The sequence below is a fragment of the Corythoichthys intestinalis genome, chromosome 16 (genome assembly GCF_030265065.1).
Source record: "Corythoichthys intestinalis isolate RoL2023-P3 chromosome 16, ASM3026506v1, whole genome shotgun sequence".
Taxonomy (NCBI): Eukaryota; Metazoa; Chordata; class Actinopteri; order Syngnathiformes; family Syngnathidae; genus Corythoichthys; species Corythoichthys intestinalis.
This window is the reverse complement of record NC_080410.1, coordinates 51286372-51304035: the sequence shown is the minus strand read 5'-3', so window position 1 is coordinate 51304035 and position 17664 is coordinate 51286372. Positions and strand designations below refer to the sequence as shown.

At 38.3% G+C, this 17664-nt stretch overlaps 2 protein-coding genes across 12 annotated transcripts in view; one reads left to right on the top strand and one right to left on the bottom strand.

Annotated features, from left to right (window-relative positions):
* si:ch211-51c14.1 (protein kinase C and casein kinase substrate in neurons protein 3) overlaps positions 1–8436 on the top strand; it is a 32720-nt gene extending 24284 nt beyond the window's left edge. For all 3 annotated transcript variants that reach the window (XM_057860592.1, XM_057860594.1, XM_057860593.1), the window contains exon 10: positions 43–8436. In XM_057860592.1, coding sequence (XP_057716575.1) covers positions 43–152 — 110 coding nt within the window. In that variant the 3' untranslated portion in view covers positions 153–8436. The remainder of the gene's footprint in view (positions 1–42) is intronic.
* Positions 8437–11165: 2729 nt separating this feature from the next.
* Positions 11166–17664, bottom strand: part of sun1b (Sad1 and UNC84 domain containing 1b) — an 88786-nt gene continuing 82287 nt past the window's right edge. For all 9 annotated transcript variants that reach the window (XM_057860589.1, XM_057860591.1, XM_057860588.1 and 6 more), the window contains one exon: positions 11166–12026. In XM_057860589.1, the coding sequence (XP_057716572.1) occupies positions 11910–12026 (117 nt within the window). In that variant the 3' untranslated portion in view covers positions 11166–11909. The remainder of the gene's footprint in view (positions 12027–17664) is intronic.

The window sequence follows — 17664 nt, the reverse complement described above, 5'->3', positions numbered from 1 at the left end:
GACGCACAAACAAACTCTACTTGGGTCTCGTCTCCTCGACAGGCGAAGAGTTTGTGAAGATGGAGGATGAGGACGACCAGGGCTGGTGTAGAGGCTTGAAGGACGACGGCCTGGAAGGCCTTTATCCCGCTAATTACGTAGAGGTGGTTTAGCCCAAAAAGATTGAAAGAATTTCATTGTTTTTTTTAATTTCCTGTGGATGTTTGCTTTCTTAAAAAAAAACAATGCTGTACAAAGAGAAAATGGTAGCTGTTAGCCAAAGATCTGTGAACATTTTAACATGCAGAGATTTAAATTTTTTTGTAAATAACGACAACTTGACTCCAATATCTTTGTCTTAGTTTTCAAAACCATCACCACTGCAGCCTTTTTTTTTTTTGGAGTACCGTATTTTCCGGACTGTAAGCCGCTACTTTTTTCCCGCCGTTTGCACTCTGCGCCTTTTAGCGGCAGATTTATGGGGGGGGGGCAAACGAGTTTCATATTTTCTTGTTAAAAATAAAAATTGGATTAGACAAATTTTGAAATTACATAGCTCTTAGCCACTAACCTTCACAGATAAAGCTTGCCAGAAACTTGTCAAACTTACTCAAAAGCTCAGGATTTTATTGATGAATATGGTTCTATCTGATATTATATGCTGCTCCAAAAGAACAATTTTAAATGGATGGGTATCCGCTATTTGCTACGACAAGAGAACGCGATGCTAGCGTTCATTAGCCATCTTCAACTGGCACTTGGAGGACTTTATTGCCTCAGTGTATTACAACAAAGCTGCTATTTAAGTGCTAATGCTAGCCGTTGACTGTTTTTAAGAAGATTTCATCCACTTCAAGTTTAGAAGGCAAGGTAAAATTGATTGTATATCATTGTGGTGACCTTTTTTTTTTAAGTTATAGTGGTATGAAAAAGTATCTGAACCTTTTGGAATTTCTCACATTTCTGCATAAAATCACCATCAAATGTGATCTGATCTTTGTCAAAATCACACAGATGAAAATACAGTGTCTGCTTTAACTAAAACCACCTAAACATTTATAGGTTTTCATATTTTAATGGGGATAGCATGCAAACAATGACAGAAAGGGGAAAAAAATAAGTGAACCCTCTGCATAAGGAGATTTAAAGCGCAATTGAAACCATTTTTACCAAACATTTTAAGTCAGGTGTGTGCCCAATCACTGATGAATGGTTTAAAGCTGCCCTGCCTGCCCACTATAAAAAACACACCTGGTAAAAAAATGTCTTGATGAGAAGCATTGTCTGATGTGCATCATGGCTCGGTCCAAAGAGCTGTCTGAAGACCTGCGATCACGGATTGTTGATTTGTATAAAGCTGGAAAAGGATACAAAACCATCTCCAGAAGTCTGGATATTCATTAAATGACAGTCAAAGAAGTTGTCTACAAATGTAGAGAGTTTGGCACTGTTGCTTCTCTCCCAAGGGGTGGCCGTCCACCAAAGATAATGCCAAGAGTTCAGCGCAGAATACTCAGAGAAGTAAAAAAAGAACCCTAGAGTGTCTGCTAAAGACTTACGGAAATCACTGGCACACATCAATTATATGTAAAACTGTGGCCAAGAATGGTGTTCATGGGAGGACTCCACGGAGGAAGCCACTGCTGTCTAAAAAAAACATTGTTTCTTGTTTAATGTTTGCAAAAAGACACTTGGACTCTCCACCGAAGTTTTGGCAAAATATTTTGGGGACAGGTGAAACCAAAGTTTAATTGTTTGGGAGTAACGCACATCATGTGTGGAGGAAAAATGGAACAGCTCACCAACATCAACACCTTATCCTCACCGTGAAGCATGGGGAAGGGAGCATCATGATTGAGGGGCTGTTTTGCTGCCTCAGGCCCTGGACAACTTGCAATCATTAATGGAAGAATGAATTCAAACGTTTTGCAAGAAAACCTGAGGCTGTCTGTCAAATAGTTGAAGCTAAAAGAGGATGGATGCTGCAACAAGACAATGATCCAAAACGCAGAAGTAAGTCAACTTTGGAATGGTTTCAGAGGAACAAAATACATGTTTTGGAGTGGCCAAGTCAAAGTCCAGACATGAACCCCATTGAGATGCTGTGGCATGACTTAAAGATAGCGATTCATGCCAGACATCCGAGGAATCTGCCTGAACTACAGCAGTGTTGTAGAGAAGAATAGGCCAAGGTTATTCCTGATTGATGTGCCAGACTGATCTGCAGCTACAGGAAGTGTCTGGTTGAAGTTATTGCTGCCACAAAATATTAAATGTGATGGTTCACTTACTTCTGTCACTGTTTGCATAGTATACTCATTAAAATATGAAAAACCAAGTTTAGTTGAAGCAGACACTGTTTTTTCATCTGTGTGATTTTGACTAAGATCAGATCACATTTGATGGTGATTTTATGCAGAAATGTGAGAAATTCCAAAGGGTTCAGATACTTTTTCTGTACTACTGTACTGTAATACTGTAGTTAAGCATTAACTATAGTGGTTAGTTAAGCATTCAGACAACACGAGTTGGTGGTGTTGATAAGTGTATATCTCGTTAATGAATATATTTTTGATCAATAAATTTTTTTTTTGCGTAACATCTATGTAAATATCCAATATTAAGACATGGACACCGGCAGCTGATAGTCAGGTACGGCATAAACGGATTAATTTCTAAAATTTTGTGAAATTTGGCCGGTGCGCTTTATAGTCCGGAAATGACGGCACTTAATATTTCCGAGTTTCACTTTGAAGCTTCATTAGAAAATGTGTTTTGTTTGAAAGTTTTTTTACGAAGTTCCACTACGAGGTACTTTTCACAAGCTGTTACAAAGGTACATTGCGATTAGAGGTCGACCGATATATCGGGTCGATATATGGATTTTTTTCCAAGATCGGCTGTCATAACAAAGGCAAATCAGCTGATTAACAAAAAAAAAAACCAAAGTCGATAAAACAGGATTTTTATCAGGCATCTGTGTGGGCAACTATGTTCCATTGCAATGCTGACTGACGGTGGGACCCCACCAGCACCTTGAAGGCAGGCTGCTCCAGGAAGCTTCAGGCTGGCCTGTTTTTGTAAATTTGTTGTTTTTTTAATCCTTTCACTCTAAATGTAACTTGTAGCATTAGCGTAAGCATAGTGAGCAACCTCTTAAACGCTCACTTGTTTGCAACTCGATGTGACGTCCTGGTGGGTTTAATCATTTGAAAATAATTAGCTGTTCTTGCTGAGTGTGCATAATCATAAAAAGTGCCTTGTTTGTTGCTTCGGTAGCACTAGACCGAATATTTCGTTTAAGACTTCCATAGACTTCATAATGTATTGACGGGGCACGGGGCTGATTCATAGGGGGCCAATCTCCGTCAAAGCTAACCGAGTGGAAACGCAAAGAAATTTTTCTGTTGAAAATTCTTGTGAATAACTGCCTAAATCCCTGTATTCTTTATAGATATGGACGTAAAACAGTCTCGATTTTTGGTTAAAAGACAAAAAAAAGTGCAGTTAGCAGTTATTTTGCGTAAATATTGCGAACTATGATGCTAGTTGGAAAGCAAATTGCGGCCCCCATTTCACAAAGAGCGTTTTCCGTTGAAAATTCTTGTGAATAAATGCTTAAATCCCTGTATTCTTTATAGATATGGACGTAAAACCGTCTTGATTGTTGGGTAAAAGCAAAAAAAAAAAAAAGTGCAGTTATTTTACATAAACATTGTGAAGTATAATGCTAGTCAGTAAGCAATTTAGTGGCCACTATATGTAAACAAAGCTTTTCCCATTGAAAATATTTGTGAATTAATGCTTAAATCCCTGTATTCTTTATCGATATGGACGTAAAACAGTCTCGATTCTTGGTTAAAAGCAAAAAAAAAAAGTGCAGTTAGCAGTTATTTTATGTAAATATTGCAAACTATGATGCTAGTCGGAAAGCAAATTAGCGGTCCCTATATCACAAAGAGCTTTTTCCGTTGAAAATTCTCGTGAATAAATGCTTAAATCCTTGTATTCTTTATAGGTATGAACGTAAAACCGTCTCGATTGTTGGTTAAATGCAAAAAAAAACGTGGTTAGCATTTATTTTACATAAATATTGCGAACTATGATGCTAGTCGGAAAGCAAATTAGCGGCACCCATATCACAAAGAGCTTTTTCCGTTGAAAATTCTTGTGAATAAATGCTTAAATCCCTGAATTCTTTATAGATAAGGGCGTAAAACTGTCTCGATTCTTGGTTAAAAGCAAAAAAACATGCAGTTAGCATTTATTTTACGTAAATATTGCAAACTATGATGCTAGTCAGTAAGCAAATTAGCGGCCGCCATATTACAAAGAGCTTTTTCTGTTGATAATTCTTGTGAATAAATGCTTAATTCCTCAATTCTTTATCGATATGGACGTAAAACAGTCTCGATTTTTGGTTCAAACCCAAAAACCTAGCAGTTAGCACTTATTTTACATAAATATTGCGGACTGTGATGCTAGTCAATAAGCAAATTAGCAGCCGCCATATATAAACAAATAGCTTTTTCTGTTGAAAATTCTTGAGAATAAATGCTTAAATCCCTGTATTCAGGGAAAAGCAAAAAACATTCAGTTAGCATTTATTTTACGTAAATATCACAAAGAATGATGCTGGTCAGTAACCAAATTAGTGGCTGCCATATCACAAAGAGCTTTTTCCGTTTAAAATTCATGTGAATAAATGCTTAAATCCCTGAATTCTTTATAGATATGGACGTAAAGCAGTCTCGATTCTTGATTAAAAGCCCCCCCACCCCCAAAAAAAACGCCCAGTTAGCATTTACTTTACTTAAATATTGGGACCTATGATGATAGTCAGTAAGCAAATGTAGCGGCCGCCTGATGTAAACAGAGCTTTTCTGGTGAAAATTCTTGTGAATAAATGCTTAAATCCCTGAATTCTTTATAGATATGAATGTAAAACAGTCTCTATTCTTGGTTAAAAGCAAAAATCTGAGCAGTTAGCAGTTATTTTACATAAATATTGCGAAGTATAATTGTATAATTGTAACGGGTACACGCAGGTCCGTTGTGGAGCGTGGAAACCTCCCTGCCCTCCCTTCACGTAAAGACGCTAACGGCTATACTATGCATGCATGGTACGAAAAATATAACAATTACCTTGAATCCTCGAACAAATCACTCATGAGACAATCTGCCCTGTTTGTATGCAGTATAGCTTTCGTACTTTTTCAACCTAAATCCAGCGTTAGATCGCTGCATGTGACCGACTGCTAATAAATGAAGTGGAGTGTGGGGATTGTGCGGGAATGCGTGACGCAATGAATGAGGAATGTGTCACGTCAATATATTATGAAGTTTATGGGTCTTCATTGTAAATTTGAAGTTGTTGAAGCAATTAAAAAAAAAGGCTTTATGATCTAGGTTTTTTTTTTTAAAGTATTTTGGCCTTAAATATTGGCTAACAAAATTGGCTTGGGATCAGTGTTGTTTTCGTCAACAATGACAACGAAAATATTTAGTCAACGAGCACTTTTTTTCATAAGGATGACGAGAAGGTAATTATTTTAAAAATGTGTTTGGGAGACTCAAACATAATGAGCCTAATGCCAGTTTTCGTCTGATAAGACGAGAATGAGACGAAAATGCGCAATAATTTCCGTCACATGTTCAAAACGTGTGACAATTTAGTTTTGTGTAGTTAGCCTGCATCGTAGCAGTGTCTGGTTGTGTCACACATGTGACGTGCTGCGCCCCCCCTCACTCACCAGTGCAGTGTAATCTCACACCCACGTTAAGATTTGTTTTCTTATCTTGGCCAGAGAGAATATGCTATGTTGATTTAGCCTTTAAAGGTCTGAGCTGAGTGATATTAACACACACTAGATCTAACTCGTAGCATTAGCACAGCATTCGTGTTAGCATTAGGCTAATGTTAACGGCGAGCGTGCTCTTAAACTCTCGGACAACTTTTTTTTACATACAGTTCGTGGCGTCCAGGTGGGTATAATTAATTGAAAAGAATGTAGTTTTCCTGCTGAGTGTGTATTATCACACGATAGATTTGTAGATGCTATATATATGCTAATATGTGCTCATCTGTTAACACTCATTCAAAATATAGTTGGAAACCTTTTTTATTTATTTTTGGAGTAAAACTTTTTAATTTTACTGATGAAAACATTCTGAGTAAACGTCTAAAACTAGACGGGATTAGTTTTAAATTTTCGTCAACAAAAACTAGACAAAAACATTTTGAGATGACTAAAATATGACTAAGACTAATAAGTAGAGATGCGATCGGGTCCGATCACGTCATTTTCAAAGTATCGGAATCGGCAAAAAAATATCAGCCATGCCTTTTTTAAAAAAAATTTTAATTAAATTGTTTTCTAATTGTATTTAAATTTACAAATATAATATGTTACACTCATCCAGAGTTTAGTTTAGGCTTTAGGTAGGGTTATCAAATTTATCCCGATAACGGCGGTAATTAATTTTTATAAAAATGTATCACGTTAAAACATTTAACGCAATTATCGCATGCGCTGCACGACCCACTCACGCATTGTCGCGCTCAATCTGTAATGGCGCCGTTTTACCTATATAGAGAGATAAAAGGCAGCGTAAAATGAGTAGAGTGAATTTTGGCAGCCTTTGGATCCTTTTTTTGATTGGTAAAAGCCTTGCAATCCCTCTCCCTACGATTAGAAATATCAAGGGAAGCAATGTGGGGAAGCAAGGTAGCAATTGATCTTTTTCTTAACACCTTATGTTATTTCCCAACGCATAGAAGATATATCAATTGGTAGCACTACGCACAGTCATGGTTCCACTTCCCATCATGCATTTGGGCATGGCTACAGTATCATTTACTGAAAGCTCACCAAATTCACTAGATGGCAATATTTAGTCACAATATACAAAGTCACAAGTCTATCTATCCGTGGATCCCTCTCACAAAAAGAATGTTAATAATGTAAATGCCATCTTGAGGATTTATTGTCATAATAAACAAATACAGTACTTATGTACTGTATGTTGAATGTATATATTCGTCCGAGTTTTATTCATTTTTTACTTAATGCATTGCTAAAATGTATATGATCGGGAAAAATTATCGGGAATGATTGGAAGTGAATCGGGAGCAAAAAAAAGCAATCGGATCGGGAAATATCGGGATCGGCAGATACTCAAACTAAAACGATCGGGAGCAAAAAAACATGATCGGAACAACCCTACTAATAAGTATTATCGTACAAAAGACTAAGATGAAAATTAAAAGGGCTGTCAAAAACAAAACTGCTTGGGATATAAGAAAACAGCTAAAAATGTGAAAATCCCATATCAGTCGACCTCTAATTGCTATCCTTCAAATGTACTTGGTTTTGTAGTACTCATGTGAAGAAGGTACTTTATGAATGATGTTTTTAGTGCAGACCTCAAATGTACTTTCCAACAGTGACATTCCAAATGTATGTTATGAAGATTTGGAAAGTACTTTACAATTGTTTCGCCGCCGGAGCATCATTTTTTTTCCGGTTAACCTTAAAACAAGTCATCTGTTGTGATAGAGAACATTCCGAATTTTTTTTTTAACAAGCGCATGATGCTCACATGCTTGATGTCTCTCCATTTTTATTGTCTTAGTGTGGTGCTAAAGGTCTTATGTTATCCTGCTTCGGTTGACAAGAAGCATTGTTTTAATGTTATTACCACTAAAATGCAACCACTATGCAAAACATGTTCCTTTTCCATAATAAATTTGATCTATAACTTTATATGTATTAATATATGTATATCAAATTTAAAAATACACCTTGGTCTTATTCACTCTGTGTATGTGTCAAACCATTTGTTGGCCAAATATGAACTCATCCAGTGTGCATGCAATCATCCTTCAATCGCTTCTAGCCCCTCCCCTCCCAGCAGTGGCGGACTTGGCAATTTTGGGGCCTAAGGCGAACATATCCAGGGGCCCTCTTCATGGGTCAGGGGTTAAAAAGGTGACAACGAAATATGTTCCGGTACACTAGGGCTGTCTTAAAAGACAAATTTTCTCCTGATTAGTCAGCCGACTAGTTTTACAATTAGTCGACTAATCTAATCATTTTCGTTTTTTTTTACTAATTGAGCATTGAAATTTTTGCTGACGCTTATTAATTCGCAAAACCATTTTGGAACACTTAAATTCTTTATGAAAGTACAAATAATCATGTAAATAACAATAATTAATCAATTAAACAATGAGGTTAAATGCTGGTAGCATTTACTAGTGCAAAAGAATGGAAAGTAAACAGATTCAGAACACTGACTTTGCCTTTCCAACATTATTCAAAACAATTCTTGAAAAAAAAAATCTAGCATTATTATTATTATAGTATACAACTATATATAATAGCAGTATAATAATTATAATAAATATTCATTGCCAATCATATTTGCCATAAAGAGTGTCATTTGAAAGCTATTCTTCGTGTAGAATCTGTATTCTGTAGTATTTACTCAACATATTATAATATTCATTCTGAAGTATGTGGGATTAAAGCCTGAGTTATACTCCCGCGTTACGGTGACGGCGTAGCGACTACGGCGTCATTCGACATTCGATAGTTCTGCGGTGAGGGAACGCGTTGCTCTGTAATTCACCGCCAAGCCACTAGAGGGATGTGGCGTTATGTTTGTACGGTTTTGGGGCATGATTGTTGACTACTTCCGCTAGTCGGAGAAAAAATAAACAATGCAAGATGGAACTCTTGAAAGTAAATATTCTGCTCATCAACACTGAATAAATATTGAACATACAAATGTTGACGGGCAGGCGACGCAGAAGACGGTTTCGAGGCGGTCTGGCCGACTTTTGATGCCGCACAGAGAGTTTTAGACTCGGGTGGAGAGAGCTAGCTGTGGCGGCTAGCTTCAAACTGGCGTCGAGCACTGCGTTCAAGGTCTGCAAAGCCCTCCAGCCTGATTTGTTTGCCGTGTCCTACAACCAGCCAGTGGGAAGCCATAGCAGATTTCTGGCGTCTAGGGAACTTCCCAAACTGCGTTGGGAGGCTTGATTTTAAGGTTATCATAAAAAGCACCGAGGCACTCTCAATCAGTGATGATGTATTGTGTGTGTGAACTGTCTGTTATTGAAAATTAAAGATCAAAACAACTCTTTTGACACCAAATCTGTGCTTTATTCTTCATATACTTGAAACATATGTACACAGTAAATGATGAAGTGCACCAACGAAAAATACGACATGAAGTGATAAAAAGTTGGCAGTTTTTGGCCGACTGTGTCACCGCTTCGTGTGGCCACTCGATTCCGACCACCCACGTCTCGGTGGTTCTTCCATTTATTTATTTTTTCGATCGCCGACCTTGCCATTTGGCAGTCACAATAATAATTTCTTGACGAGACTTGCTCTTCGATGATATGCCCGTCGGCTTGGTGCATTTTTGCGTGTAGAAAATAATGTTTGATTCTATTCTACAATGGCGGTGTTTTCGCCCAGAAACAACAGTCTGAGCGGACCAATCACAGTCCGTTTTCGCTACGTCAACGCGTCTACGCGACGCGAAGGTTAGAAAAATCGAGAGGTGCGCGTCAGGCTACGGCGTAGGGTCGTAACTCGATTCTTCCTTGACGGCGTAGGTCTGACGCAGAAGTATAACTCGGCCTTAACTCCAGAAATCGTTATACGACGAACATGGCGTGCTTTTATTTTGAAATGTTCACAGGAGGTACGTTCGCTAAACTGCTAACCGAAAGCTTTACACTCCGTAAAAAAAATCACAACAAATGTCATTGCTTGTGGTGTCACTAATAGATTAAATTTTTAGCAAATGCTGTTAACCAGCTGTTGAGTGTTACTGTATGACTGATTGAAACTGTACTGCATTGTTTCGCCACAGAGTGTGCTGCCGTGTATTTAATGTTCGGTGTGAAGAAGCATTCTCAACAACCCTGTTCTCAACATCTCCCTCACTGCACTTTGGCTCCCATGGAGAGCACGTCATGTGTTCGAAATAAACGATAGCCGATGTGCAAAGTAGCAAGTGAGCTGTAAGCGAGCTTAGTGGGGTGAAAAACGCAGGAGAGCTAAGTGAAGCTAACGAACAGCTAAGCGATGCTAAACGGCGCTAAATGAAGGTAAGCGACAGATACTCTGTTTGTCGTCGTGGAACAGTCCATTGTAGTGTGAGGGGGGGGAGATAATATAAATGCAACATTCAAATGGCTTTCTTTTTTGTTTTATTTGTTTGTTTGGTATGCTGACATAATTACACATGACGAATAGTTGGGGGTGCTGCTGGCTCCGGTGGCCCAAGCCGTTGCTCGTTGGGGCAAGGGCAGCTGGTTGGGGGCCTAAGGCGATCGTCTACTTCGTCTGAATAGTAGATCTGCCAATGCCTGTATGGAGTTTGTCCAGTTTAATAAACATCGATGTCCAAATATCGAACTGTGTTTTTTTTTTTTTGGGCTTCAATTAATTGTTTACGACGACATAACTCATCACTAATAAGTGTGCGTGCGCTCCCGCGGACAGGGTATACAATTTTTGACGGCCGTAACTACATTGGCAAGACACCGGTGGTGGCTTTGTTGTACAATTAGTCTTTAGTGGGGCAAATTGAAACGCCGCTTACCATTTTGGCGGTGCTCTATGGCGTTTCATGGCCCACATTTTCAATCCTTGGTTCATGCTCAGTCGTTGTTGCTTTTGAAGGCTTAGGTTTAAAAAAATGATGTACATCCATCTTGCCTCTTCGGTCCTCGTGTGGTTTTGGATCAGCAAAGCAAATGACCGAATAAGGTGCTAGTCACATAATTTGTTTGGAAAATAATTTTGACCCATTATAAAAATCCTTTTTTTTTTTTTTTTGTTCATTTCATTCATTTTTTTTTGTTTTATTGCTTTAAAAGTTTTATGGACTATATTTTCCCGGGAAATCCTTATTTTAAAATCATATATAGGAAAGTCAATTACATGCAATGACACTTTCTGGCCACCACAGTTCTTGAAATAGAATAAAGCCTGTAAATTGGAGGCAAACCGAGCAAAACCTAGTGTAAAACACCACTTTGCCTTGAGTCAGCATATGAAAATGGGACTTTTTAACCTTCTCCGAACTCAGGTTAACACTCAAGATTCCCATTCTGCGACAGGAAAAAAAATCAAATAAAAATCACAATTCAACGGAGGCTCCCATTAAATATTAAAATCTTTATTGGAATATATTCCAGAGCACTTATTTTGACAAAACAAAAAAAATAGCCATTTCTTAAAAAAAATAAAACAAGATGCTTCCAAAATGCACTGAAAAGCTTTCCACAAAATATACATGGCATTAAAGCGTCGTCGTTGATTATATCTCTCAATAAATAAGAATGTGGGGGATCTTTTTTTCTTTATACATAATTTAGGCATTTCGCTTGATCCAAATCGTACGACTGCAGTGCATCCTTCCAAACTAAAGACAGTAACGGCGGTTTGTTTTGACTGATAAAAGCAGATAAATATGATGGGACATAAAATATACACATTACATTCGGTCTAGGAGATGGCGACAAAAAAAAGAAAAAAGGTTAAATTGTTTGCCAATTGGAGATCCAGGCACACTCATGAAGCAAGCGCATGTTGAAAAACAGCAAAAACTAAAAAATGGGGTCACCCAAAAACGGCACTGGCTCATAGTGTCAATGCCGGTTGCGCCTCCTCCAGTGGTTTGTAGTGTTAAAGGGCGACTTGCGTCACAAAGTAGAAAACTGTCCGACCGCGTGGAAAAACCAAGGTTAAGAACGCTCCCTGATCACGACGAGAAGATTCCCTTTCCGTCGTGCGCCTTCAGTGCAACATTTGGACTTGGAAAAAAAGTCTCTGTTTGGGAATCCCCCTCATTCTCCTAATTAGAAACATCCACCAGTGCGTCTCAGTATGTACAGATTAGGTTCACTGAGGCCGAGGCTCTCCGTGGACTCGGAAGCGATACAAGCAGGTGTAGTCGGGATGGCCCCAGTTGGACAGCACCCGCACCTCCACGATCTGGAAGCTCTTCTCCGTCACCTCCTGAAAGTTGAAGACCAGGTTTGAAAAGAGGGAATAGGCCCCCCTCGCCAATTTAGATTAAAATGTCAATTGTTTGTGCCGCCATTTAATTTTTTTCCTAAGACATTTACAATTCTTTTATAGGTCAATCCGAGGTCAACCAGCCCACAGGCAGAGTTTGACTTTTGGGGCAGGGGGGGCACAACATGTTAATGACCCCGAAACGCAGTGTCAACAATTAACTTACAAGAATATTTTTAATAAAAAATTGAAAATGAGCGTTTTTTTGTTTCTCGTCATTCTTGAGGGGGAATTCTAAATAAGGCTGCTTAGGACAGCTATCCTTTTTGTCAAGATCGCCATCCATTGTAGGGATGCAGCTATCGATTATTTTAGTAGTCGATTAATCGATGAACTAGTTTGTCAAATAATCGAGTAATCGGATAAGGAACATGAAAAATTAAAATACCTGAGCTGAGCCTCAAACGATATAAAAAAATAATTAAGTAAGGATTTATGTTCAACAAAAGAACAATTGGCTAACTTACATAGAAAAAGTCCGCTAGCTTAAATGCTATAATACGCTAAAACTTTTTTTTTTTTTTTTAACAATTGGTTCAGGCACATATTCCCACAAAAAACGGCCAAATATACTCATAAACTAAATTATGAATGCATTAAAAAAAAAACATTAGCTCAATCAAAAACTTAGCTTATGTTGGTCTTAACATGGAGCAGCTGGATTCACCCATGTGAAATGAGGCAGACTAGAGGGCAGTGTATCCACTTGAATCAATAAAACTGAATGCAAACACTTTCAAAATAAACCATTTCAACGCCAAATTAATCAAACGAATACTCGAATCAGCAAAATTGAATTCAAATCTTTTTTTTCTAATCCAATATTCGAGTTAATCGATTAATCGTTGCAGCACTAATCCACTGAATACAATATGCATGCCGGTGTCGTGCCAATGTAGTTACCCCCGTCAAAAATTTTATCCCCTGGGCTGAGCCACTGTGCTGCACTGATTTCCACGTTTTGGTGTTGTAGTTATCTACGAGGTTTTAAAACATGGCCCGTCCATTAAAAAATTTTAAAAAATTATCTCGTGTAACGTAAAATACGTACTGAACATAAAATACGGCAGCGCTTGACTGTTTTACTCGTAGGATGACCTATAACTCTTATTACAGTAATTCAAGTACCATATGGAGTTTCTCCAGTTTAATAAACGTCAATGTCCAATGTTCTTTTCCGGCTTCAATTAATTGTTTAAGTCGACATAACTCATAACTAATGTGTGCGTTTGTGTCCGCTCCCGCCGCCAGGGGATACAATTTTTGACTGGGGTAACTACATTGGCAAGACACCGGTGGTGGCTCTGTCATACAATTAGCGTCTTTAGTCGGGCAAATTAAACTCCGCTCACCATTTTGACGGTGGTCTCTGGCATTTCATGGTCCATATTTTCAGTCTATGGTTATTGCTCTTGAAAGCTTAGGTTTGCAAAATTACGTATATAAATCTTGCCTCTTCAGTCCTCGGGTGGTTTTGGCTAAGCAAAGCAAATGACCGTCTAAGGTGCTAGTCACATGATCTGTTCGAAAAATAATTTTGACTGATTATAAAATATCTCTTTTCCATTTCATTCATTTTTGTTGTTTGTTTCAGTGTTTTACAACTTTTATAGACAATATTTTACAGGAAAACTCTTCATTTTAAAATCAATATATAGGAAAGTCAATTAAATGCAATGAAAGTTTTCAGGCACCAGGGGGGCTAGAGCCCCCCTAGACCCGCCCTTTAAATCCGCCTATGAACCAAAGCCCCATTTTGATCAAAAATGGTGTCAATCATCTAGGCTTTGTTTGTGTTGCTATTAGAAGTTTGACAAAATATCGAAATGGTGATATATCGTGATACTTTGTATCCCAACATGTTATCGATATGCTCCTGCCAAAAATTGAGATATCGTTTTAAAAAGGTGTCAATGTCAAAAAAATAGAATAAAAATGAACCAACAAGTCGCATCTTCCACCATAATGTCTCAGTGCACTCTAAGGCTGCAATGACGGTGCTCGACGCCCAATCCATTTAGACTGGAAACATTCGTTCATTCGAAACCAGAGCCTTCACAGTCATTCTGTCCGAATTTCAGAGCATTTACAGAAGTGGCACCCCCAGGGGGTGGCCACGGCCACCCCTATAAATTTGTTGGCCACCCCGCTTGCCAGTATATCGTTAGATTGTTGTAGCATCAGTTATGCATTTCATCCCAAAAGCAAATCTGCCAGCACCTGCTTTTCCCCAGTAATTATTTTGTTTTGTTAAATATACACCTTATGCCTAATATATACATAACACAATAAAACAGAATTGTTGTGGAACTCAAAATGTTGACTGGACAGTTATGGACGATGCACATTAAATCATTAGTAACATCAAATATTACACAATACACCAAAGTATATCAGTAGCCGTGTCCTTAAGTCTTTCTGGTAGTTTTGCCCTGACCTTTTTGTACTGCAATAATATAATGAAAACCTGAAATTATGGCTTTTCGTTTTGGTGTGCCGCCCCAAGATTTTAAGTGGCCCCATCTGGCCACCCCTATGAGAAATTTCTGGAGGCGCCACTGATTTACAGGCCACTTGCTGTTCATTTAAGGGCATTTAAAGGTCATTTTCTGTTGAGTTTGAGTCACTGCCTATTCATTTGGGGGATTCCCAGTTCACCTTCTGTTCTGTAACTCAAAATAAACAGGAAGAGACCCATACAATACCCCAAAATCAACAGGAAGTAATTGAAAATCAACAGGTAAATGACCTTAAATGGCCCAAAATGACCTAACTGCCTGGCATTGGCTAACACTACCAGCCATAGACGTTCAATCCGTTTGAAGTGAATGCCTTAAATTACTCGTTACTGAAAGTAATCAGATTACAGTAACACGTTACTGACAACACTGATTGAGGTTCAATCTGTTTGAAGTGAATGCCTTAAATTATTTGTTACTGAAAGTAATCAGATTACAGTAGGGCTGTCCCAAACGACTAATTTTCTCCCGATTAGTCAGCCGACTATTTTTACGATTAGTCGACTAATCTAATAATAAAAAAAAAAAATTTTTTTTTTTTTTTACTAATTTAGCAAAGAAATTTTTGTTGACGCGTATCAATTCACAAAAAAACATATTGGAACACTTAAATTATTTATTAAAGTACAAATAAACATGTAAATAACAATAATAAATCACAAATAAACAATGAGTTCAAATGCTGATAGAATTAACTAGTGTAGCATCCCAATTGAAAAGATGGTCTCTTAAACTGATGGTTTACAACTTTTATTCCATCCTTGATGTAATCACACCGTAAGAGCTACGGTGCACACAAATAAAACAACACAATTAGAAATTAACAAAAACTTTTCACCTTTTTCCTTTGAAACCGTATTTATATATCAATGAATTGCATATATGAATTGCCTTTACCTGAATTTATTACCTTATCATTGACAAACTCTCCCTTGAGCGCAATCACTGTATATACTGTATATATTTATGACCTTTTAACCTTATATAATTTTCTAGACCATAAAATAAACCATGAACATGAAATAAACCTTTCAATTAGCATTAAAAACAATACTAATAGCACTTATAGGCCCATTGTCAAGGAAACATTATTATTTAGTAAGGCGACAGCACCCTCTGGTGTACAAAAGAAAAAACAAAAACAAACTAGGCCTGCAAGCAGGACTGAACGGGCCCTCGCAATCTAGCGCAACTCGGACGTCACGCAACTCGGACTGTGTGCAGGTCAGGGTGGTGGCAGATCCTCCTCTCTAATCATCTCATTAGAACCTAACATGCTCGAAAGTCGCCTAATTACATTCCCACACCCAAGAGATAAAAACCCCTATTGGAGAGAGTACTACAAAAAAGGAGCCACTACTGAGCTGTGCAGCCAAGCCCTTATTCAAAACCAAAATTAATCTTCTAACTTGGCCAATTCGACCAAGTGTGCCAAATATTGTGGCTCTATAAGCTGCCTGAGTCTCTGAAAAAAAATATTTCCTTTAAATGGCGAACAAAGGGTCGTCATGGCAACAGACAGAGACACGTGGACATGGGCCGTAAAAAAGTATTTTAATAGGTCTTGAAACTACAATGACCAACATGAAAAGAACTGGACATGTTTTGGAAAAACGAGTGACTTCCTATCGCCACTAGTTGGCGCTGTAGGGTTGATGCAAATGACCCCTACAAGTTCCTTCAGGGTATGACTCTCAACAAGCACGGGAAGTTTGGCGCAGATATGTTCTATATCTGCCGAGTTATGATTGTTCAAAGTTTTTGGAGAGAAAAATTGTTGACAGTCATTTTCACTTTCCTGTTTGGACCCCTCCGCTTCAACGAAACTTCAATATTTTTCATCAGGCACCTGAAGACAGGTCTTAAGGCTTCCCTTATGCAGGTTTGAGGTAGATTGGTTTTTTCCCTTTAGAGGAGGAGTGTGTCCCGTAAAAAAGGGCATTTCCTGTTTCCACTAGGAGGCGCCAGGCACAAATGGTAAATTTTCAATCCAGTCCTGCTCAGGCTGGTATACCTCACACACATGCCAGATTTAAAATAGATTTAACATTGTATGAGGGTGTTATCAGTCATTTTCCGAATTTGGTGTTTTGGCGAAAAAATGGAAGAATTTGGCGCCCCGCCCAGGTCAGGCCCGTGAATGAAAACACACCATTTTTATAACTTAAGATTTCATATGCCTCATGAACAGTCTCGCCAATTTTGAGAATGATCAAACTAATTCCCTAGGTGCCAAGGTGTAAAATGTGCACACTGTAAATCGATAAAAAGTTCACATTCAATCCAAAATACCCGATTTCCTGTAGGATTTGGAATGTGTGTGCAAGAGACTTTTTGGAGCAGTTTTGCACAAAGTTTTGACTCTCCAAATTTCATCACTCTATGTTAGAAAAACCTAAATGGAGAGGCCTTTTTGAAAATTTCAAGGGGGCGCCACTGAGCCATTTTCTTAAATTGTTTCGTAACGTTGCAAGATTATCGAACGTTATCCAAAGCCGCATGTATGTGCAAATTTTGGTGAGTTTTTATGCATATTCAAGCCTCCAAATGTAAACTCTTACTGTGAACCCATGAAAATTTCACATTCGATCCAAAATACCCGATTTCCTGTTGGATTTGGAATATGGGTGCAAGAGACTTTTTGGAGCAGTTTTGCATAAGGTATCTACTCCCCAAATTTCCTTGCTCTATGTTGAAAAAACCCAATAGGAAAGGCCTTTTTTAAAACTTCTTTCTGTCGCCACTAGTTGGCACTGTAGAGTTGATGCAAATGACCCCTACAAGAACCTTCAGGGTATGACTCTCAACAAACACGGAAAGTTTGGCGCAGATATGTTGCATATCTGCCGAGTTATGACTGTTCAAAATTTTTGGCGAGACAAATTGTTGACGGTCATTTTCACTTCCAGTTTGGACCTCTCCGCTTCAACGAAACCTCAATATTTTTCATCAGGGACCTGAACACATGTCTTGAGGCTCCCCTGAAACAGGTTTGAGGTCAATAGATTTTTTTCCCTTGGAGGAGGAGCCTGTCTCGTAAAGAAGGCCATTTCCTGTTC